The sequence below is a fragment of the Orcinus orca genome, chromosome 12 (assembly GCF_937001465.1).
Source record: "Orcinus orca chromosome 12, mOrcOrc1.1, whole genome shotgun sequence".
Taxonomy (NCBI): Eukaryota; Metazoa; Chordata; class Mammalia; order Artiodactyla; family Delphinidae; genus Orcinus; species Orcinus orca.
This window is the reverse complement of record NC_064570.1, coordinates 15,006,136-15,031,314: the sequence shown is the minus strand read 5'-3', so window position 1 is coordinate 15,031,314 and position 25,179 is coordinate 15,006,136. Positions and strand designations below refer to the sequence as shown.

Here is a 25,179-nt window from a genome sequence, read left to right as displayed (position 1 = left end):
ACTTCTTGTGAACTTCTAAAGACATTTGGTTCTTCCAGTGGGCTGCTGCTGGGTTTTTTTATTTTATGTTTATATTTCAGCTAAAGAGCAAATGTTGGCAGATCAATTGTGTTATACCCACTTTGAAAGATAGTTGTTAGTTAAGGAAGCTGTTGTGTTAATGATTTGACTCCCCAACCTGACTGTATATTATGCAAATGAGATACAGAGGAAAACCTCACCTATTCCAGCTAATTGAAACATTCCATTTTAGTATTTCCAAATACATACATAAGAAAACAGAGTATGCTCACGGAAAAATATTTTGGGATCCTTTAAGGAGTTGATAAGACTAATTTATAATGAACACAATATGGGGAAATGTAACAAAATCCAATTACTCCAAGCCAGGCAACACAGAAAGTTCTAAAGCTCCTCGCTTATCCTTTTATGACAGTTGTGCAGATTGTGTGTTTGCACAAGGACAGGACTGTGTGCAAGTCTTGAGTTCACCTCTCACTTTAAAAGAGGCTAAGTGGCTTCATGATAAGTGTTCATATCTATAGATGATTTGGAAAACAGGTTAATCCGATTACAGTTGTTAAGCTCAGTCTCTGAAAAAAAATTTAAGTTCTTTTTTCAGGGAGAGTCTTATCATGTACACAAGTTGGGAGCTTAACATTTATCTTCTTCTCACGGCTAGTACATATAAAGGCAAATTTCAAAGTAACATCAGATGATAGTGATTGTGTTCATCGCCTTTACATCTTTTAATTTCTTCTCTTTGCTCGTATGTCCTTCACGACTAAAGTGTAACTGTCCTTAAAACTGGAGAAATTTGCATATATTCTGTGGATTGGCCCTCTGTCACTGTCCTGGTTTTGTTACCATACTATAGTTATGCAAGATGTTGGCGTTGGGGGAAACTGAGTGAAGGATACAGGAGACCTCCTTGTACTTTTTTTTTTTTTTACAACTTCGTATCGATTTATACTTATTTCAAAATTTTAAAAAATTGTAATGTAACTGTTCTCTAGAACATTTATCTGAGGTCTCTAGTGCCTAAGCAGGTAGTTCAATAAGATACTTTTGTTCAGTACGTGACTTCCATGTATTAAGTCCTGTAAGGTTTTTGTGGGTAACAGATAATTGCCTTGTAAATGTAGATGGATGTTCCATAAATGCTTCTTGAGGTCCATGGTCTCTAAATCACTTTGCTAATGGGGAAGAGAGACTTTTGGTGATGAGGTCTGTCTCCTTACTCAGGTCATGCCCTTTGGCCCTACCAACTTGCCCAAGCAAATGGACCCGTCCCTGGGCTCTCTTAAATACCGGGAGCGATAATGTTGAGAGCTAGCTGACATTCTTTGAGCCCCTAGTATGTGCCAGGCTCCGTCATGCCTTATACTCCTTAAATCACTTAAGCCTCAGAACACCCCAGGATGGCACGAAAATGAAGCAATTTTAAATGTGGCAAGTTTAAATGATCATTAAATAATGTCCCTACTTTCTGAAGAGTTCACTCTGCTAGGAATCTTAACGAAAGGCAATGGATCCTCTCAGCTAAACAAATAAACACAAAAATTTCCTTTTGATTTTTAATGCAAACAAAAGAAAACTTTGAAATTGTCTCATCATCCCCTTCTGAGAATAAATACTGGCAATTATCCATGACCCCTGCTTGTTGCTAACTCCTGCTATGTTTAGGATTGAAAGAGCCAAATTTCAGATCACATGTTTTGGTAAATAGCTCAGGGTGAGAATAATATTTACTATCGGCAGTAAGCAGCTTTGTATTGTTTCAGATTGGTGACGTGCAGGGGCAGGTGGAGAGGGTCAGAAGCGAGTTCCAGTATCATAGTGAATCACGGTATAACGTGCCTGCCAGCAAGAAACTTTCAGATGTCTCAGCTACATTAGGAGGAGGACAGCGTTCGCTACCTGTGCTTGGGGCTGCTCGAGCAAGCTGACCAGCCTCTCTCTGACACTCCCATTATAGGGCAGCTGGTATCCACCATTTATCGGGACGATGCGAAGTGAGGAGAACAGAGGCCTCATCCTGGCTCAGTCACTAACTAGGTCATTGATTCTTTTTTTTTTTTTTTTCTTTTGACCATGCTGCGCGGCATGCAGGATCTTAGTTCCCCAGCCAGGGACTGAACCCGGGCCCCCTGCATTGGGAGCGCGGAGTCTCAACCACTGGACTGCCAGGGAAGTCCCTTTTTTAAAGTTTTATATTGAAGTATAGTTGATTTACAATGTTGTGTTCGTTTCTGGTGTAGATCATTGATTCTTAAAACATGTTCCCGGGCTTCCCTGGTGGCGCAGTGCTTGAGAGTCCGCCTGCCGGTGCAGGGGACGCGGGTTCGTGCCCCGGTCCGGGAAGATCCCACATGCCGCGGAGCGGCTGCGCCCGTGAGCCATGGCCGCTGAGCCTGCGCGTCCGGAGCCTGTGCTCCACAACGGGAGAGGCCACAGCAGTGAGAGGCTCGCGTACCACAAAAAACAAACAAACAAACAAAAAAACCACAAAAAACATGTTCCCAAGACCAGCAGCATCAACACCATCTGGGGACTTGTTAGAAATTCTCAGGCCCTGCCCCAGACCCACAGAATCAGACATTCTGGCGGTGGAACCAGCGATCTGTGTTTCACTGGGCTTCCAGGTGATCGTGAGGCCAGCGCAAGCTTGAGAACCGCTCGGCGAATTTACCCTGGGTGATCCCCTTTCCAGGCTTCAGTTTCTTCTTCTATAAAATGGGAGACTGCTATGTAGTAAGCTATTCCTAAGGCCCCCTCTCTGAACTCCAGGGCACACGTCCCAAGCGCTCTAATTCTATAAATCCGTGATGTAGATCTACACATCTGGAAGTATTGTATAGTGCACGAGGGGACAGGCTCTGAAATCTGACTGCCTGGGTTCAGATCCTGGTGCCCCCACTTGGTAGCACTGTACACCCAAGCAACCTACTGAATTACCCTGTTCATTGTTCTCTTCCTCCATAAAATTGAGGTGATAACACCCATATCCTAAGGAGGTTGTGAGCAATCGATCTAAAACACACAGAACGGCACCTGACACAAAGGAAGGAACTCATACCTCAGGTATTAGCAGACCTGTGACTCTGCACCTAAAGAATTCTGGAACTTTGGGGATGGGAATTGTAGTTCTACAACTTTATTTCCTACACAGGGGCTATATATTAAAAATAGTCTTTAGCACTTGCTGAAGAAATAAGATAATAAATTATACATGTTGAAAATTTTTATTCATAGGAAGGCTTCACACTGGGGTATGTCTAAGGATGGCATGAAAACTGAATTTTTAAAGAATAAGCAATCATTCTTTAAGAAGGCATTGGTTGTCATTACAACTCTGGCAATGAGGCTGCATGTAAGCCCTGTGATTGCTTCCATGTTATAACTAGAAAAAAATTAATAAAAGGAGTTCAGACTTATCTGTATTTTGGGTTCTTTTTAACCATTTGATTATTGTCTATCCATAACAGGAAGGAAACTAATATGATTGGGTGTCTGTTAGGTGGCACACACCATGATGGATGTTTTATAAGGGTCACATCAATTCAATCGAATGGTAACCCTGCGAAATAAGATGGTCCTGACTTTAAAGAGACTGAGGTTGATTGAAATTAAAGTTCTTGATCACATAGTAAGTTATAGATCCAAGATTTGAGAGTAGGTTTATCTCAATCCATAGTTCACCCCTTGGCATCACTAACTTAACTATTTGTTATACCTTTAAAACATAAAACTAAGTTTTCAACAAATGAGACATGGACATCTTTTGCTACTTCATAAGCACAACTGGACGACGCAGGAGCTGTCAAGAACTCTAGTATGTAGAGCACCTTCTGAAGGGCACTGGGAACCTCTCCCCGTCAAAAGCGCTTCTTTTATTTGCACCTACAAAAATCAGAGGTCCTCACCTAAGCCTGTGTTTTGATCATCATTCTCCTTCTCCCTGTGTGGGCCTTCGGGTGAGACAATGGCCAGCATCCTTGGAAAGGTACCAAGCTGCCGAGGAGGGGAAGCCACACCTGGGTTTCCTGCCTCACAGAAGAGAAAACCGTACTATTCTTTATTGCATCTCACCTTGCCATCTCTTTCCCATGATTTTATTCAAAGTGAAAGCAAGTTGGGATACACAGATTATCTACTGAGGGTTTTTAGACTTTGACTCAGTTAATACTTAAAATATAATTCTATTCTGTCCCTTAGAAAAGCTCTATTCTACTTGAAGAGTACTCCTTGGTGTAGAAAAGAAGTCAAGAAATGTTTTGCTTTTTTTTTTAACCTTAATTTGGAGGTACGACAACATTCCTGGGGCACAGCTGTGGTATTGCACCCTGGGAGTACATAAGAATCACTTTAAGGGAAAAACCTAGTGCCCTGGTCTCGGCCTCCAGAGAATATGCCGTTTCTGAAATAGCCCTTGGTTGTTGCCTAGTACCTTCATTTTTGAACACTTGCAGGATTTTGTGGAGCATCTTTACATAGTTGAACATACCTGGTGCCTTTGAATTTGCTTATATACTATTATATACTATTACTGTCCCTAATAAATCACTTTCAAGTTTCTTTTTAATTTGGCTGACTTAGTAGAATCTTCACTCTGGTGATTTTCATGAGGAGTTTAGAAAAGAGTTTAACGATAGCAAATATTTATTTTCTGTTGGCCCTTGAAGTTTAAAGTATCCTCAGTGGTTAATGGTCCAACTCCATGTTTTACCTGTTAGGATGTTGAAACTCAGTCTAGGTTGATTCTTTGAAATGAGGGAGGAGATGACCAGGATCCCAAGTGCTAGACCTACTGGTGCCAACCCAGCCATCTCCACACCGGTGCCTGAGGGTTGGGGAATATCTACCACCCCACAAATGCACTCTTAAATTTATCATTGGCGTCAGACCCAAATCTTCATCTGGTCTCCTTACAACAAAATTGGTCAGATCTCATGTGGATCTCAAGGGGCCCTCTTATCCTTTCAGAACAAGCCCAAATGTAGAGACTCAAGTGGCTTTTCCTACAAAGCACCTCACCCTGGACTCCAACCTGATTTCTGACTAGTTCTAGGTATAGTATTCTATTCCTTTTGGGGGGAGACTAATTTTAAGTGTTTGAGGTCGCTATTTTATCATTGATCCCATAAAGCTTTTCTTCTTTGGGGTGATAGAGTAGGGGAGGCTGAGGGAGGGGTTAGCGCGGCCTTGAGCTCCCCTGGAACAATGGTTCCCACCTTTATAATGCACAAAAATCACCCAGGGAGTGTAGTTACCAATGCTCACTCTGGGTTCCCATCTGTAAAGATTTCGATCTAGTGTTCTTGGGCAGGGTCCAGCAATCTTGTTGCTTATTGAAAATACAAGCTGATGGTGATTGTATTAACCAGCTCAGGCTGCCGTAACAAGATACCATAGACTAGGGGGGCTTAAATAACAGATATTTGTCTTCTCACATTTCTGGTGGCTGGAAGTCTAAGATCAGGGTGCCAGCAGGGGAGTTTCTGGTGAGGCCTCTTGTCCTGGCTTGCGGATGGCTGCCTTCTCACTGTGTCCTCACATGGCCTTCGCTCTGTGCAGAGTGGAGAGAGAAAGAGATCTCTGTTGGTTTTTTCTTCTTTTTTATTATGTGAGTTTCCAGTGTACAGCACCATAATTCAACATCTGTCTGCACTACAAAATGACCACCTCCACAGTCTAGTTACCATCAGTCACCATACAATTGACCCCCTTCACTCCTTCTACTTATCCCCCAGCCCCCTTCCTCTCTGGTAACCACTAATCTCACCTCTGTATTTATGAGTTTGTTTTTGCTTTATTCGGTTTGTTTGTTTGTTTTGTTTTGTTTACATTCTACATATGAGTGAAATTATGTGGTGTGTGTCTTTCTCCTTCTGACTTATTTCACTAAGCATAATACCTTCAAGGTCCATCCAAGTTGTCACAAATGGCAGAATTTCATTCTTATTTATGGCTGAGTAATATTCTAGTGTGTGTGTGTGTGTGTGTGTGTGTGTGTGTGTGTGTGTATCACATCTTCTTTATCCATTCATTCATCAGTGGACACTTAGGTTGTTTCCATATCTTGGCTGCTATAAATAATGCTGCAATAAACACAAGGGTGAGGGGTGCATACATCTTTGCAAATTAGTATTTTCATGTTCTTCAGATAAATAACTAGAAGTGGAGTCATATGTTAGTTCTGTTCTTAATTTTTTGAGGGATCTCTATACTGTTTTCCATAGTGGCTTACCAGTTTACATTTCCACCAACAGTGTATGAGGGTTCTAGCCTTTTCTTCTTATAAGGACTCCAGTCCTATCAGATTAGGGCCCCAACCTTATGACCTCATTTAACCTCAGTTACCTCCTTAAAGGCTCTATCTCCAATTATAGTCACATTGGGGGTTAAGACTTCACCATATGAATTTGGAGGGAGTGCACAAGTCAGTCCATAACAGTGCCTTAGGGGATGTTGAACCACACCTGGTTTAGAGTATGTGTAACGATCACCAGTTTCATTCATCAAACATTTGGTTTGCAACACCATTATAACAACGGATGTATTAAAATTTACAAATAGATTAAGTAGAGGAAATATTTTCCCCATTTTTTTAATTGGAGTATAGTTGATGTACAATATTATATGTTATAGGTGTACCATATAGTGATTTCTAATTTTTTAAAGCTTGTACTTCATTTATAGTTATTATAAAATATTGGGTATATTTCCTGTGTTGTACAATATATCCTTGTAGCTTATTTTATACATTACTTTTTGTACCTCTTAATCCCCTACTATATATATACATATAAATAACCTTATATGGCCCCTCCCCCTTCCCTCGCCCCACTGGTAACCACTGGTTTGCTCTCTATATCTGTGAGTCCGCTTCTTTTTTGTTATATTCACTAGTGTGTTGTGTTTTTTAGATCCCACATATAAGTGACATCACACAGTTTTTGTCTTTGTCTGACTTATTTCACTTAGCATAACACCCTCCAAGTCCATCCATGTTGCTGCAAATGGCAAAATTTCATTCTTTTTCGTGGTTGAGTAGTACTCCATTGTATATATATTCACCACATATTCTTTATCCATTCACCTGTTGATGGACACTTAGGTTGCTTCAATAGCTTGGCAATTGTAACTAATGCTGCTATGACCATTGAGATGCATGTAACTTTTTGAATTAGTGGGTTTTTTTTTTAGATATATACCCAGGAGTGGAACTGCTATGTCAAATTGGTAGTTCTATTTTGAGTTTCTGAGAAACCTCCGTACTGTTTTCCACAGCAGCTGCACCAATTTATATTCCCACCAACAGTGCCCAAGGGTCGCCTTTTCTCCACATTCTCGCCAACACTTGTTATTTGTGTTCTTTTTAATGACAGTCATTCTGACAGGTGTGAGGCGATACCTCATTGTGGTTCTAATTTGCATTTCCCTGATGATTAGCGATGTGGAGCATCTTTTCATGTGCCTGTTGGCCAGTGGCATTTCCAGAGGACCTTTTTTTTTTTTTTTTTGATAATATCATGGAATGGGATTTATTAAGGAAAGAATACCCTGCTCTCTAGCACTTTCTCATCATGGGGTTTCCAGAAAAGCATCCCAGAAGAAAGACATGGGTACCAGCCTGTCCTCTTGTGGCCTGAATCAGGGTTTCCTAGGCCTTGCTCTGCTCTGGCCCTCACCCTGAATGTCTAGACTCACCTATGCTGAAAACATGTGGCCTCGTAAACACACTTCAAAATTGTGAGCAGAAACGTCAGCAAACTAAGTAGCCTAAAGTTTGTTAGACTTGCTTAATCCATCTCAGTCTGGAGGAGCTTTTTCCCTCAGGGAAGCTTTTAGCTTTCTGCTTTTCTACCACATCAGGATTAGGGGAAAGTAGTTGGTTTTGTTTTTCTATCCCCCTCACCCATTCTTTCCTCCTCACGCTCCAGAGGAAAGAGATCACATATCAGAGATGTTTCTTCTTCAAAAGGACTTGGGTACATTCACAAATCCTTGTTGAGTGCTCTGTGTATTAAAACTTTTATCTCCAGGGTTCAGAAAGAAATAAACACTGGGCTGGGGTACAGGATGGGTTTTTTTCCCCTTTCTAGGAAAAATGCTGATGATTAACTAATGCCTCTAGATATCTTCTTAAACGCTCAGTGTCAAAATGAATAAATGCTCTTCCCAGTGGGGGGACTGCTTATTCCTTTTTTTTTTTTTCTTGCCCATAAACCCAATTTTATAGCCCTTGTTTATTTTGATGGGACTAGGATCTCCAGTTCTAAGTCTTAACTTCTGTCCTATTATTTTTTAAAAGGTACAACAAAACCAGTGTTCTATGAGATTAGGATATGATATGTGAAGTTTAACATTTATAGTTGATCTTGGCTTGTCTTTCAGAAGGGTATCAAAAACGAATCCTGACTTCAGTCCTTGTAAGGGGCCCTCAAGTGTTGCTGGACAACTCAGTGTGTCATTCTTCCAGGGCTGTGGTTTTGGCCTTACTGTCCCAGTATTTTTAAATGTCAAAAACTGTGACGCCGAGTTACCTGGGTGTTTGTTTTGGCCGAATTCCCAACTTGACTGCTTCGTCCACCTTAATTCCTCCATAGAGACCCTGCACAAATTCTAACATTTATTGATATGTTCAAGGTTTGTGAAAGCACTAGTAGAATAAAGACTTTAATTAATAGTAAGAGTGGCAAACGAAAATAAAAGCTAATGAGGTTAAATGGTAAAGACAGTTCCAGGGACTTCCCTGGCTGTCCAGTGGTTAGGACTCGGTGCTTCCACTGCAGGGGGCAGGGGCTTGATCCCTGGTCGGGGAACTGAGATCCTGCAAGCCTCGGCATGGCCAAAAAATAAAATAAAACAAATTTAACTCAGTTATCTTTAAAAAAAATAATAAGTTCCAATTTCCTGACCTGCCATTAACATTCTCCCCACCCCGCTTCTATAAACATTTTTCCCTTACTCCCTTCACTGATTCTTTCCAAGATGGTTTTGGTCTTATGGTACATTTTTTTGCCTGATCTTGTATAAAGTAACAAACAACAAGTGATATTTTTAATCCTTCATGTTTCACTTTTATATGACTTACAAATTGAAGAGAAATAAATTTTTCTTACAGCATCATTTTCTAGTAATCTGGTCGTTCTAGAACTACTAACCTAGTACACAGTGTAGTGTCCAAAGGTCCATGAGTGTGACACAGAGTCAAATACTTCCAGGCTCCAGAGCCAGGCAGGTTCTATAAAAGAGTGAATGGAGGTGAGTGTGATACTAAGGGGAGTGGTGCTACCAAATGTAAAATAGATAGCTAGTGGGAAGCCGCTGCAGAGCACAGGGAGATCAGCTCGGTGCTTTGTGACCACCTAGAGGGGTGGGATAGGGAGGGTGGGAGGGAGACGCAAGAGCGAGGAGATATGGGGACATATGTATATGTATAACTGATTCACTTTGTGATACAGCAGAAACTAACACACCATTGTAAAGCAGTTATACTCCAATAAAGATGTCAATAAATAAATAAAGGGAGTGGTGAGGCCTGCAGCAAACTAGAAAGTGCACCGCGAAGGTGAAGGGAGCAAGCTTAGCCCCACCCATCGCTGCTGAGTGGGAATATAAGGGTAGTGGTGACGGGCGCTTATTGGTTCTTTTTTTGGCACCTCCTCCCCAAGCAGAAAAATCTGGATTTATATGTGAAATATCCTGATTTTTACTTTTTATTTTTTTTGCATTGCTATTTTTGAAATGGCCTGACTTTTAAACTTTGGTTTATCAATTCAAAAAATTTAAACCCAGTGTTGACAAATAACAAGACTTCAAGTCACACTCTGCCTGCACAGCCTCAGATCACAACTTCTGGGCGAGTCTTCGGGTCGCACCAGGCATCCCCAGGAGTTCTATTTATCAGGCCTGACTTCCTTCCCCAGTCTCTCCCAGGACCACCAAGTCTTTCATTATCATCAGATCTCTCACCTCCAGCCCCAACCTTGGCTCCCCACACAGAATCTGAGATGTACACCTGAAAATAGAGTTGAATTCCAATTTCAGACATTGTCAGATGGGTTAAGGTGTCTTATCACAACTTCTGCCACATGAGGAATTATAGATAATTTAAAGCAGCTTCCCTATACAAAGGCCGTATGCTCCTGGTTTTTGTATCAATTCATGGTTTTCTGACTATAATAGTGGGGACCACATTTAAGATCCTTGAGTTATATGAGAGCCTCGACAGAGACTGTGTAGTTAAGAAATGGGTCATTGTGTCGACACATCACCCCAAACCATGGAATCTTAGATTCGAAGATTTGGAAAGCGTTCTTTTTTATTTTAACTTATTATATTGAAGTATAGTTGATTTACAATGTGTTAATTTCTGCTGTACAGCGAAGTGATTCAGTTATACATATATATATATTCTTTTTCCTGTTCTTTTCCATTATGATTTATTACAGGGTATTGAATTTAGTTCCCTGTGCTATACAGTAGGACCTTGTTGTTTATTCATTCTCTATATAATAGTTTGCAAAAGCATTCTTGAATGCCGTAGGCTCCAGAGTTTTCACTTTACTAATCTAGAAGGAATCTGGAAGCCAGAGAGGTGAGTGACTTGCCAAAGGTGACCCAACTGTCTAGGGGAACTGTGATTCCACACATCCCAGCTCCAGGTCTATGTCCTCTCCATGCATCATGTTACAAGCGCTGAATGATGATTTGGATTGAACAAAATAAGTTCAGCTTTGGGGGTGGTTTTTACTATGACATCACTAGGACGATAACCAACCGTCCTTGTGAAAACTCTAATGCCCCAGTATTCTCAGGGCAGCTTTGTTCGTTGGGGTTTACATTTTGTCATGTCCTGATTTGCATAGACTCCTAAGCAGGTGTCTTATTTTTGGAGCCACACTGGCACCAGGAATTTGTCCCTAGCTTTGGGTGTCCTGAGACAGGTGACTAAGTGGTCCTGGGAAGTACTCAAGGCTCACGTGTGCACAGTCAGTCCCTAAGTCCCCTAGTAGTGGCACCACCAGCTGAGTGGAACGGCCCCTCCTCCAGGCTGTCTTTCTGTCCTTCTCCTCTTCAGGCTCCTTTGATGTTCCTTTTCATCTGATTATACCTAGATGAAAACGCTGGGCAGGGAAGTTTATGCTGTGATTTACTGTAACCACACCGTATAAGCCACCCTGTCCAAGTGGTTGCACAAGAACAGTCACGGTTACTGCCCAAGCAGCTCTGCCCCGTGTCTGGAGGGGGAGAAAGAAAAGGCCAAACGAGAGAGGCTGATGTGTGCAGATTAGAAGGTGGGTCACCCAGAGTAGAGAAGGAAACTAGAAGGTTCCTTAATAAGGGGGCAGAGTTGCAGCAAACGTAGTTATTAATTGTGGTGTGCAATATTATGCTGGCAAACGAGATTGTCCAGAGAAAAATCCAGGTTGAATGATCACCATGGGCGAAATGCCAGGCACACCAGCCATCTGCGCTTTCGGGAAGTAAAATGATCTGCGTGGTCTCTTCTGTCTGCCTGGCTTCCCCCAGCTAACTTCTTCTCAGCCTTCAGATGTCAGTTCACACACCCTTCCCACGGGGAACCTTCCCTGACCACCCCAAACCTGCCCTGGTCCCCCTGGACATGTTTTCACAGCCCCCCGTGCCTTCTCTGCAAAGTCCACATCTCACGTAGAATTAATCACTTGTTCGTGTGATCGCTCAGTGTCTGTCTCCCTGGCCACACTCTGTGCCCTCTGAGGACAGACCGTTGTTGCTGAATCTGAAAATCTGACGTAGGAGTAGCGGGGAGAACATCTCTTTCCCAGAGGACATTCCCCAAAGTGGTATCTTTTCAGTATTTTTTACAGGGGTAAGTAGGCATGAGGATTGTGGAGATTCTGAAAACATTTTGGTAGAAGCTGCAGAAAAGCAAGATCTTGAGACGCCTGAAGAATGCGGTCCGGGGGTGGTGCCTTTTTTCAGCACGATCCCATGCTCCCCACAGCACTAGGGGCGACTCCCCCTACCACCCCCTTGAACCCTGCCTCCAGAATCACTTAGGGTGGTGACTCAGTAGATACTTGAATGAAGAGGCAAGTATGAATGGGAGACCTGGTAGCATCTCAGATAATTAATGAACTTCAAAATGGAGGTGAGGTGTGATCTGAAATGTGTTTTCCTGTAGTGGTCCTTGAAGAGCTTCAGCTCAATGTGAGAAAAGACTTTAAAGATTAGATTACTTTAAATCTAATAAAGATTAGCTTGCCCAAAGTGTGGGCAGGGATCAAATGTCTGGTAACTAACAGTCTCCTAGCAGAGACTGGCAGTACTTGGTGAGCTATTGTAAGTGATTATTCAAACACCAGATAGGAAGTTAGATTAGAAAACCTCAAAGTATCTTTCCAATATTGAAATACTGTTATTGTGGGAATTTAATCCAGCTATCCTCCACCCACAAGTAAACTCCAGAAAGGTAGGGGCTGTCACCCATTTTCTTCACTGCTTTATCTTTAGTGCTTATATAGTGCCTGGCACGTACTAGCTGTTCAATAAATATTTGTTGAGTTAACAAATATATCAGTAGATATCAAATTCAAAATATGTTTCTGGCATAGAATAAGTTCTAATTGTTTATTTCATTGAGCTGAATGAAGCAGCCAGTTAAATAAAAAAGGGCTAAAAATGGGGCAGTATACCACCCAGTGAAAAGCTATGGTCAAACCTGAGGCCTAAGCCTGTGAAGTCAAACTGTTGTCTGCTTTTCAGACCAGAGAGTCTGAAGTCGCTACGAGATTGTATCAGCCAGGGACCAGGCAAGAAACTGGATTTGCTCGGCTGGTTCAAATGGAGAGTTTAATGAAGGGGCTACTTCACTGAAGGTGGTGAGGCCGTGGGAGCTAGCGAGGAATGTGTGGCACCCAGAGACTGCAGCAATGGCGGGAAGCCTGAACCACCATTCCTGGGGACAACCACAGGGACCCTGGATGGCCAAGGGGACACCGTGGAGTTAGGAGAGCCCAGTGGGAGCTGGGACCATGGAGGCCGGGCTGCCTCGGGTGCAGCCACTGCTGAACCCCACACTCCTCATCAGCCAGGGGGCAGGCAGGTAAACCCCTGTCTCCTTCTCCTGCTGCCTCATAACTCTGGTGTCTCCCGTTAGCCAAACCCAACTGGAAGCCAGCCAGCAGGGAGCAGGGCGTGTGGAGAAAGACGGGGTGGGGAAGGGTCCGCACATGGGGAATCGCCTTCACATAAATTTTTAATTTTATTTTTAAATTTTATTTATTTTATTTCTTCTACTTTAATTGCACAAATAATACATGTTCCTTAAAGAAAAGGCAGAAACTAGATCATAGTGGTAGTGAAGGAACTCCCCCATCATCCCACCGTTCCTGCAGCTCGTGTAAATGTTTGGGCTTTTTCTCCTTCTTTCTCTCTTTTTTTCTTTCATCTACTTATAAAGAACTTGGAATTTTTTTATTCAGAACAAACCAAAATAAACTTGGTGCCACTCGTTTCTTGGCCTAATTAAGATTAACCCTGTAGGCTAACAGACAGCCCTATTTCCTTTCCTTTGTTCTGTTAACATAAACAAGTTACTTCATGTACCTCTGTGGGAACTGGGAATTAGGCAAGTGTTTAGAGGCACAAAAACTCTCAGCAAGTTTGGCTCTCAGCTTGGATACCAAGTAATTAAACCTAAGATGAAAGGTGAGTCCAACAGCGCTCGATCTCTAAGACTGAAAAGGAAATATAAGTGCAGGCATCTTCAATCAGCTTGATGTTACTGTCAGTGTGAAGTTGCTATCCACTTTCCGTATTACTTGAAGGGCAGTTTGAAAACGGGGAGAGACAGTTTAGGAAAACAGAGCAAATGTTTACGGATACAGTTCTTGTTACATCTGAGCTGTTGCTTCGTCACACTCGTCACGCTTGTCATTATGTATCTGATGCTTGTGCTGTCCCGCTGGACAGGAGCTTCCAGAAGGTCACCGTGTCCTCCTCAGGGACATCAGTGGGACAGTGGGATGTGTGACACCTCCTGGCATGCAACTGTCTTCACTGAGCCCAGCACGGAGCCTGTGAACTAGGCACCCGGTTAGCAAGGCTGAGTTAGGGGTGGTTGCTCTTAGTTAAAGTAGAGAGAAGGTGTGGAGGGAGAAGGTCAGCAGGTCGTTGCTGTGTGTGCCAAGGGCAAAGACCAGGACACATGGCAACAGACGGGTATTTAAGACCGTTGTAATACCATAACGAAGGCGGCAACCTCATTGCCTTCTTTGGTTTAAAAAAAGAAAAAAAAACCTAGAAAGTACTACGTCCTTTAGAGAGGAATAAGTTCTGCTTTCCTGGAGTGGGGTCTGTATTTGACCTTTTACAGATTTCTGCCCGAATGGAGTTGTCCTTGCGAATAGTTTAAGGAGACCAAACGCATAGAAGCTCCAACCACCCCACTTCAGTTCTAGAAATTAGATAGCCTCCCCCCGGGATGAATCCATTTGCTCTCAGGTCACACACCTGGAGGTTCAGCTGTCAGCCACTGTGACATTGAAGGTAGCCTTGAGGTTGGGGAAAGAAGACTGATGGTGGTGATTCTAAAGGATGGCAGTTGCCGGAGGGAAGATTCAGAACAAGTTCAGGGACTGATTCATAACCACTCTGGGTGGCTTGTCTATGTTTCCTCCGCAAGCTTACATCCTCACCACCGCTACTTTTGATAACGGTCTCTCTGAACCCACCATCTCGGAATCTACAGGATGGGGATGCGGCTGGAGAGGTCGAGCTGAGCCCACCCCATCACTCCATCCTCTCGGAGCTGTGGGGAAAAGGCTGGCCAAGGGGGCTGTCTCTCTCCCCTGCCAGGATGTGAAATGGTTTTGCAAGCTGGCATAAGGGTTAGGAACCTCCATGGTTGTCACCCTGAATCTATAATAGATTCTTGTTTTAATGATTATTTCGGAAAATACTGCTGCAGGATTTCAAAAGAGTCTCCAAGCCCCTTCTACAAGTTCAAGTACATTTTTTTAAAGAGTGTTTTCCAAAGTATAGATTGTGTTGAATGCCTTTAGTTATGAATGGATTAGATGTGTGTTATCTCCTGGAGAAAAATGTGTCTGGAAACAGACTGCATTCTTAGAGGGATAATTAGCTCATTGTGCTTTCAGCACAGCGAGTCCTCCCATGGTGTCCTTAAAGATGGGACTGATCTAGTATTGAAAGCAAAAGACTATTTGTAACATATTGCTTGCTTGCTGTCTAAAAATTGTTCAGTTCAAAAATAACTAAGACTTGATTTCATTGACTCTGGACTGTGAAGACCAAAATATCCTAATAAAAAAACATCATGAAAAACAGAGCTAACGACTATCACAGAGAGAGAGTGAGCCCACGGAGGACCTCCTGAAACAGCACAATTTTAGAGTCCCCAGGATGTGTGCCCTTCCAGCCCATCTCAGTGGTTTTCATGGCAGAGTGGTATATGATGGAGAGGTTAAATCGTGACTTGAATGGCAAGGTAAGGGTGAGCCGTGAAAAAGTGTTGTGAATTTGTGGGTTTGTTTTCTAAAGTTCTCACCATGATGCCTCAATACTGACATTTTCATGCAATGGGGGATGTGAGGAATTAAATTTTCAGTTGGATAATTTGTATACTGGTAACTATTGATTATTTACTGTTTGGTTTCCTCTGTTAGATTCAATACTCCAGGACTAACAAAAAATAATACTCCTTTCGTTTACTATCTCCTAGACTTGAGGGCTTGTGTCTGCCTTAAACCTATGTCTTTTGCTAAGAGTAAACACTCCTTAAATTTGTGAAGACAAAGTCACTTATCATTAAAATTATTTCACTTTGAAAATAGTCTTTGAGAAAGAAAAAAACAGATTAGCTCTTTTGTTTGTTTAGCAAAGTATATGGTTTGGTTTATATAACAATAGCAAGGCAGTTTATAGCTGTTGACATTTTCTGGGTACAAGTCTGGAATAGTGTATAGAGATTTTTAATAAACAAAGACTGCAGTGCAGATGGGTGTTAGTACATGATATCTCACTTTCAGGAGGAAGGTCACCGTGTCCTCCTAAGGGACATCAATGGGACAGTGGGATGTGTGACACCTCCTGGCATGCAACTCACTTTAATGTTTACTTTTATTCTGTGGCATGCGCTTAGAAAATGTAATCTCATGCTCTTTTCTTTCAAAGAAAAATGTTCTTAACAGACAAAAAAAAAAAAAGTGTTTTGTCAGTGGCCCGTGCATTAGAAAACAGTTGGTTTTACCATTTGTATTGGGAAATGTGTCACAGCGGCAATGTCCTAAACCACAAAATAAACAGGTCCCTCCCCCGACCCCGCCGCTCCGGCCTTTAAATTGTTATGCTCCGTATATAAAATATTAGTTGTGACTTGAAATACCCCTTATAACTTCTAGCACCTTTGCATCTGAAAATGTAAGATGATTGTCTAAATCTGCCTTACCTGGATGGTATAAAGCAAAATCTTTCCTTGAATCTGAAAAAGGTATGCATGCCTTTGCCCTCCTTCCTTTCCCCGGGCCATTCTTTCATCCTTCGTTGCCCAGCTGCTTGGAGCTGTTGCCTAGCTGCAGAGTCAGCCAAGTCTGTCTGCTAGGTCAGACCGTGCTAAGCCCCCAGAGCTGCGTGTTGTCTGTGCTTCTCCCCGCAACCTCACAGCCCTGCCACACAACCCCATTCCCACCTCCTTCCTAAGCACCCCTGTGGACCCTCAGAAGGAGGCTCAGGCGGACGACACCACTGTGGCAGTGACTCCATAACCCTTCCCAGGGGATACTAGCGTTTTAACTGACGACTTTTACCTTAAACCAAAAAGAACTGGTTTCTCACAGTGGACTTGCAGGCCCTGTGGCAGATTCCCGGGAAGGAATTTTGTCAATGGCAGGGCTTTCTGGTCTCCCTCCAGTTAGGCCACACGACTGGCCTGCAGTTGACTCGACGGCTGGTTTGTGTCCTGCTGGCTGCAGGCATGTCCTGTGGGTGCTGCTCTTTCACCCCTGGGTCTCCCACTCCTGGCAAGGATACTGTGAATAGCTCCTGTGCTTCCTGTAACCAGTGTCGTGAGGGAATTAACAAGAGCTGCGTTCCAGTGAGAGTGTCTTTTCCACCTAACAAGGCATACATGTGCATTTATCTGTGGCCAATCTCACTATCATTGAAAAAGAGATTTTGCTGAGCAAAAACAATCTTTTCACCTCCCGTTAATATTGGCAAATAAAATATGCAGCCAGGAGCGGCACTAGTATTTGTTCCTTTCACATGTCTTGGGATGGATTTTGCTGCATGCACGGAAGTCCAGTAGCAAGACGGCAGGGCACCTGCAAGACCTGCTGATCGCCCAGGGTAACCCATGTGTGGGGTGAGATGGGCCTGGAGAGCAAAGCCATCAGAGCTGAGGTGGGGCGATGAGAGGCCTGAAGGAGACACTGAGGAGCTCCCCTGCTCTCTGGTGGGAAAGAACCTTGAAAGTTGTTCAAGAAATGTAACTTCCTCCTCCCTTTCCTTTCCTCTCTGCTCTTCTGTGTCTGTATCATCCCTCCTAGGCCCTATGCACTACTCATCTGTTAACTCATTCAGCAACAAAATCTACCTGATGCTCGTCTCTTCTATAAAACAGCGTAGTATGTGCAAATAGCCTACACACATCCTCCTGTATACTTTAAATCATTGTAACGTACACAGCATCTCTCAGAAATGGCTTTTTAAAAATACGTTTCTTGGCCACACACACACAAAAAAATCCAAGTACAATAAAATTTTATTGGAAGATAAAGGAGTTAACTTGTCATCTGCAGATATGCACAGGAAGCAAATGAGTCAATAAGAAGCCAAGAGGGAATTCCCTGGTGGTCCAGTGGTTAAGACTCAACGCTTCCACTGCAAGGGGCGCGGGTTTGATTCCTGGTCGGAGGACAGAGATCTGCACATGCTGCGTGGCGTGGCCAAAATAAAGAAGCCAAGGGCCTCTGCAGATACCAGCCCATCACAGAGTTTAGATCTGTGTGTCTTCCACATGAATATCAAACCTACAGCATCGGAAGGGTCCCTGCTCCGCAAGCTAATAATCCAGGGTAGGAGAGAGACGATTAGAAAATAAATATAAGACCACGTGACACTTACTCTAAGTGCAATAAACAGTCGTTTAACAAATGGAAAGAGCGGTGGGCTGGAGTGGTTGTGGAAGATTAGATGGGGCTCGTAAGATTTGACCTGACTCTTAGTTCAGCAGAAATGGGGGACTTGGACACGGGTCTGGGGGGTGTCATTTCAGAGGGCAAGAGAGATCACTACGGAGGACAGAATAGAGGACGAAGAGAGTCCCCACAGCCCAGGGAGGGCCCTTCCTCTCAAACTACCTTTTCAGCATCTGTGACTTAGTGATTTCCATCAAACTGGTGAGTTTTGTGGGGGAGAAACAAGTTGTCTTCTGAACTGATTGATAAATTTCCACCATAATGGCCCACTGATGTAGCCCTGCATCTGTTCAGCCTTATTTGAAAGGAAATAGGCATTAAAACAAATTATCCTATTATGTTGATAGTTTAAAATCACTTAATAGGCATGATAGAAATAGCTGTATTAAAGATGATCGGCTAATGTTATTTTCCATAACCACCAGTGAACGCTTTAAACGGAACTTCTATTTAAAGGATTTTGATCCTCTGAAATAGTTTACTTTTAGGTGTCTATACATGGGCATAATCCATACTTTGAGTTTCTGGTTTACTTTTGTTTTGTTTTGTTTTGTTTTGCGGTACGCGGGCCTCTCACTGTCGTGGCCTCTCCCGCTGCGGAGCACAGGCTCCGGACACTCAGGCTCAGCGGCCATGGCTCACGGGCGCAGCCGCTCCGCGGCATGTGGGATCCTCCCAGACCGGGACACGAACCCGCGTCCCCTGCATCGGCAGACGGACTCTCAACCACTGCGCCACCAGGGAAGCCCCATACTTTGAGTTTTAGCTCCATGGTGCAGTGGTATCAGTTTTCAAGAATATTTTTGTACTCCTGAAGACCTTCATCTGAAGAACTCAATATCTTTCTCAAATAAGAACCTTTTCAATCTTGATATAAAAATAGATATAGCATTTTAAGAAGGACAGGTAGCCTTAGGGAAATGGAAACCCAATATAATTCGAAGGTCTCTCCTACCAAAGTGGGGGAGTAAGATCATTCTGTCTTTACTACTTAGTATTTTTTTATTAATTAATTAATTTATTATTTATTTTTGGCTGCATTGGGTCTTCGTTGCTGTGTGCCGGCTTTCTCTAGTTGTGGCGAGCAGGGACTACTCTTCGTTGCGGTGCTCGGGCTTCTCATTGCGGTGGCTTCTCTCGTTGTGGAGCACGAGGCCTAGGCAAGTGGGCTTCAGTAGTTGTGGCACGCGGGCTCAGTAGTTGTGGTGCACGGGCTTAGTTGCTCCACGGCATGTGGGATCTTCTGGGACCAGGGCTCGAACCCATGTCCCCTGCACTGTCAGGTGGGTTCTTAAACACTGCACCACCAGGGAAGCCCACTACTTAGTATTTATGAATATAAAGTCACAGAACTAAACTGTTTTCCTAAGAAATGCCTTAAGTTTACATTTTAGGTATTTGTCTTCAGATAATAATGTCTTCAGATAATACTGTTTTTAAAATACTCAAGCTTAAATGTATTCTTGTGTAACTTCACGTACTTAAAACTGTATTAATTGTCTCGTTAAGGGAAACTAAGGATTCAAACTTCCTTCAACTGTGTGTTATTCTCCACCCCACCCCCAAACTTCACTTTAAAACTTATGCAAAAGATATGTCCCTTTCCTTTGAAACAGACAAAGTTCGAGAAGTGAACTTGAAAATATGAGAGCTCTGAGACCTTGCCGCTTTTGTGGAGTTTAATGAGAACCGTGGCCAGAGCCAGGAAGGTAGAGCCCAAGCAGCTATAGGCGAGTGTGGGTTGTATTTGATGTTCACAAAAGAATGGCAGTCGCAGGGTGTTGCTCAGCGAAGTGTGCATTTTCAAGTTACCCACAGTGGTGTCTATTGTCCTGTTTCTCAGCTGAATGATGTCATGTTTCATTTAAGGCTCTTAGTGATGCTGAAGTCTGTGGTCTGCACACCAGGGGGAAAAAGGCAGGGAGAAAGTTGCCAATCAGGTTTTTGTAAAGACTTTGTGTGTTGGGTTTTGAGAGATAAAAGCTGACTCATGCAATATTTCTACGGAAGGAGCTGCACAGACTAGTAAAGGCTTCTGGTTTTACCTGACTGAGCTCCCAGTGAGGTCACTGCATCAGCTGAAGGCAGACAATGCGGCTCAGCCTGGGTAGAGCCCAGGTAGGGGCAAATGTGGATGTGCCCGCGGAACCCATGCCCCACACCCTCGGTCCTTCCCCCTGGAGCAGCGGAGCCCATCAAGCCTTGGTGAGAAACTGTCGCAGGGGTTTTCTCCACCACACTGCGCAGGGCCAGCAGCTTGCTTGCATATATTACAACTGTTCTGTTATGAACGCGAGGTACTGAAAAGAGTTCTCCAACAATGGAATTAGTCTAGAAGGTGATTTTTTTTCCTCCATCTGAACTGCAGTCTGCCTTCAAGGGTGTTTGCCTTGTTTTGGTTTGGATTTGCTCTCCCCTTAAAGTTAGGTTGAAATTAGAGAGCTGATGTTGGTGACGCTGGGGAGAAAACTAAAACCCTAAGTGTTCGTGCAGCGACTGCTGAGTACTTTCATGTGCTTCCTTTATGAGGTTCATGCAGGTTAAGCGGGGGGGCGGGGGGGGGAACAAAATCAATGTTTGCGAATTTTATGCTTAGCAACTGTAGTGATGAAACTCAGCCTGAGTCTGGTGGTAACCAAAGTTGACTAAGTAAATGCAGTTTCCGTGTTGAGTGTTTATTGGTAAGAAATGCTTTTGTTAGCAGGAATAATTGGAGAGAAAAGGGCATGGATTGTAGTCAATGCTGTTGCACATTAGAATCTTTTTTTGATTATTTTTAAATTATTTTAATTTAGCGTTACTAATATATTTTAGAGAAGATGTATATATTTGGCATTCCTTTTCATTAATCATATTGAACACAAAATCAATTATTTTAATTTAAAATATTTAAATATTTGATACCAGCCAAGGTTGTGATTTTTAATTTCTTTAAATAGCTTTTTCAGATTATCAAAGTGATACACTTATTGAGGAAAAGTGATATTTACAGATAAATATCAAAAGAAAAATCATCCATTCTCCTATTTGGTAAAACCAGTGTCAGTATTTTGTTCTATATCCTCTCAATCTTTTTCTCATGTGGATAATAAATAAGTAGTATTTTCAATTCAAAATTGGGATCACCTTGTACCTGTGTTTTGTAAACCACCCATATTACTCAGCTGTAATTATGACCATTTTCTACACACTTAAGGATTTGAAAGGGCATGACATTTAATAGTTGTATATTGTACTTTCTAGATGGATTTATTCACTCAGATCTCTATTGTTAGACACTGAATTCTCTTCCTCCTCTTTTTTTCTCTGAGAAAATGTTTAGTGTACTTTATGGATGGTTTACTTTCTCAGAGTGCTAATACTAGTGTTAGTGTTAGTTATTTGGATTTCTCCTCTTCCTCCTCCTCCTTTTTCTTTAAGAAATGTTGTTTAGCCTAATCCTCCCTCTGAAATGCGCAGAGATGTTTTTGGAACTGAGCTGTGCTCCATGCAGATGGAGCCTGTGTATGTAGCTATCATTGTTTCGTTACTGCCTTGAGACTGAAATTTCCACACGAACAGGAAGGAAGCTGGAGCATAGATTATGATTTAATCTGAATTAAAAATAGAGGGTTTTTAGCCTTTGGCAAAGTCAGTGATATACATTTCATCATCTAAGACCTGGCGTTAGGAGAATAGAGAAGAAAATTGCTATTTTGTGGTTACTGCTTGTCCTGTGATCCCAGCTAGGAATGGGCCATGCAGATGTGGTAGCCAGTGACTTGGTGTTGATTTCAGAGTAGGAGCTGCATCCCCACCGTTGGATGGCCCGGGAAAGACATCTAGTCCAGCTGCCTCACTTATGCGTGAGGAAACCAGAGACTCAAAGATCGCAATACAAACCTCCATGGTACAGAGCCAGGGCAGAAATGCAAATCCCCTGCAGGAGAAACTGTTATGTCATAACTTGATTTCTGGCTGGTCCTCTGAGCTCTTTCTGCACACACAGGTGGGCACATACTCATTCCTTCCCACACACACGCTATTGGCACATTGGTATCATGCACTTAATACAGGTAGCTTATGTTTAGTGCTTCATTTCCTAATCTCTAAGCTCTTTTTCTGCCCTCTTGTATGAATCTATAGCCAAGTATAAGAAATAATGGACTAGAAATCAGAAACCATAGTCTCTGATTCACGGTTCAGGTTTGAGCGTGATGTTACCTAACCTCTCTGTCTTTTTTCCCATCTACAAAATGTTCTAAAGGTAATGACACATGTGAGTGAACTGCGAGGCTCTGTGTGAGGGGGAAGGGGCGTGTGTTTTGTTTTGTTTTTTCAGGATAATTTTGACAGAGTTAAAGCTCTGGCACATCATGGTAAGGCGGATCTGTTATAACAGAGGTTGTTCTGGTTATCTCTCGTTGCGTTACAAATCACTTCAGAGCCTAGTGGTTTGGAACAACAACAATCATGTCTAATCTCTCAAGGTTTCTGTGAGTCGGGAGTTCAGGAGAGGCTCTTCGAGGTGGGTATGGTTCAGAGTCTCCCGGTGCTGCAGTCAGACATGACAGGGCTGGGGTCATCTCAGAGGCTGCTCTCTCACACATCTGGTGCCTGAGCTGGAAACTCTCAGACAGCAGGGGCCAGGTCAGCCAGCATCCCTTCAGCTTCTCTCTGCATATCAATGGGGTCTCACCACATGGTTTCTCCACAGCACATCAGTTTCAGGATAACCAGACGTTTTAATGGGGTGGCTCAGGGCACATCCAGACCCAGTTATTGCAAGGCCCTTCTGTCTTCGTGCTCTGCCACACTGTAGGGCATTGGTGTCACGTTCATGGCTCAGGCAAAGATCCCTGCCACATCTGGGTCCCCGTGGGAAGGGAGAAGAACGTGGAGGACCAGTGTCTGATGCTTGAAAAGTGGACCCCCAGAGGGACATATATCTTTTCCACAGGTGAGAACTTGACCACATGGCAACATCTAATGACAGGAGGCTGGGAAGTGTGCTCAGCTGAAACTCTATTCACTAAAGAAGAAGGGGGGGTGGGTTTTGGTGGACAACTACCCATCCCCCTGAAAGTGATAGCAACCCACAGAGTAGCTTTAACCCCGCCCCATAATCTCCTTCACCTCCCACACCAAATCACCTTCAAAAAGCAGATAGTAAAAGTAAAAAAACTGTATTTACATGAAGAGACTTAAGGGAATTCCCTTAGGTCCTCTTCTAACCAAACCGACATGCCTGTGACCCGAATAGAAATTCAGGAGTCACCACCTTAGCTAAGGCAATTTAGCTAATATATTAGTTGCATTAATTAGGGCTATCTAACTCAATCCCTACTCAACAGCAGGAGCCGTTGTACCTCTTAGTTTTCACTGACTGGATAGGAACCAGTTAGTAAATAATCTGAATATTTAGTATCAGACTTTACAGCCCAAAGAAATCTTTGATTCTCTTTCAACCCCTCACCTCTTGTTTGAACAAAAGCATTTTTGCAAAGCAGCTTTTCCTATCCTTGATCTTCTTGTCCAAATTTTTGCTTTACTGACTCTTCAATGGTAACAAGACTTTTTAAAATTATTTATTTTGGAAAATTTTTTAATTTACAGAAAATTTGCCAAATAGTTAAATGTTTCCGTATGCCCTTCATCCAGCTTCCCCCAGTGTTAACATCTTGCATTACCAGAGTACACTGGTCAAAACTAAGAAATTAACATGGTAAGAAGATTTTTTTTACTTCTTCATTACCAAACAGCTACAAATAAAAATGAAAATCATGTTCCTTGGATTGAACACTCTGAGCAAAAACGTGTAATTGTAGCCTTGGACTTACCATTAATGCAAGAATCATGTTGGTATTTTAGAAAACGAAGAGGTTGATATCTGGTAGCTTTTATCTACTGAGCCCTTCACTATTAACCCAGAGATGTGTAGAGGAGAACTCCTCAAATAGTTGGTGTTGTCTTTGAAATATGTAAATGAATATCTTTATAACTTTGACTCAAAAGTTTGTTTGTTTTTTGAATCATCAAGTCAGTTTACAACTTTGAGGCTCTACCAAAGACTCAAAGTGAACTTTGCTGGCTGATAGAATAACTTCTTGCTTATACTTTAGTCCCTCTATTTCCTCCTCTTCACAGAGAGTGTAATAAGGAACTACATAATTTTATTTATTCACTGGTCCTGAGCACTATACATTCTCTTGATGTCCATGACTGTCCTACCAAGGAACTCCAATTAGGTATTTGAAGTCTAGAGTAGCAATGAGCAGAATTTGGAAATCCTGATCACTCCTCCTCCCAGCTGTGCATATAGTTTTTTTTTTAATTCATTCATTCATTCATCTATTTTTGGCTGCATGGGGTCTTCGTTGCTGCGCGTGGGCTTTCTCTAGTTGCAGCGAGTGGGGGCTACTCTTCATTGTGGTGCACGGGCTTCTCGTGCTGCGGAGCACGAGCTCTAGGCACGCAGGCTTCAGTAGTTGTGGCACGTGGGCTCAGTAGTTGTGGCTCTTGGGCTCTAGAGTGCAGGCTCAGTAGTTGTGACACATGGACTTAGTTGCTCTGCAGCATGTGGGATCTTCCCAGACCAGGGCTCGAACCCATGTCCCCTGCATTGGCAGGCGGATTCTTAACCACTGCACCACCAGGGAAGTCCTGTGCATATAGTTTTGCCTTGCATTGTAAAGCTCTCCTTGGGTGTGGTCGGCTGTGGCCCCATCAGTCTCCCCTTCAACTTGTAAACATGGTCAGAGAAGCATGGACGTTTCCTGCCAATGAAAGTTCTGCTTCACCCCTAAATCAGCCTCAGAGGCAAGTTAGAGCCAAGAAGTGCTACTTTTGATTCTGACAGTGACATTCCAAAGGAGGGCAATTAAAATAGTGGACGTTTGAAGAGCAAACAAAGAAAAGCCAAGGAATTCAAGCTCTTTTGCCTAGAAAAAAATTAGGGAGGCTTGTCATGAAGTAGGATGTGTGG

At 42.8% G+C, this 25,179-nt stretch overlaps 1 protein-coding gene and 1 long non-coding RNA gene across 11 annotated transcripts in view; one reads left to right on the top strand and one right to left on the bottom strand.

The window, feature by feature from the left end:
- The window catches only part of LOC125960615 (uncharacterized), a 292,168-nt gene that overhangs the window by 9,502 nt on the left and 257,487 nt on the right, over positions 1-25,179 (bottom strand). The gene's annotated exons all lie outside the window — the stretch shown is intronic.
- Positions 1-25,179, top strand: part of PLEKHG1 (pleckstrin homology and RhoGEF domain containing G1) — a 223,568-nt gene that overhangs the window by 105,000 nt on the left and 93,389 nt on the right. The window contains exons 1-2 of one of the 10 annotated variants that reach the window (XM_033404915.2): positions 21,151-22,722; positions 23,017-23,154. The exons of 6 other annotated variants lie outside the window; for them this stretch is intronic. In XM_033404915.2, coding sequence (XP_033260806.1) covers positions 23,109-23,154 — 46 coding nt within the window. In that variant the 5' untranslated portion in view covers positions 21,151-22,722; positions 23,017-23,108. Of the gene's footprint in view, positions 1-20,188; positions 20,554-21,150; positions 23,155-25,179 lie in introns of those variants that run through there. 3 more of the 10 variants (XM_033404930.2, XM_033404944.2, XM_049695147.1) reach the window with 3 other exon arrangements.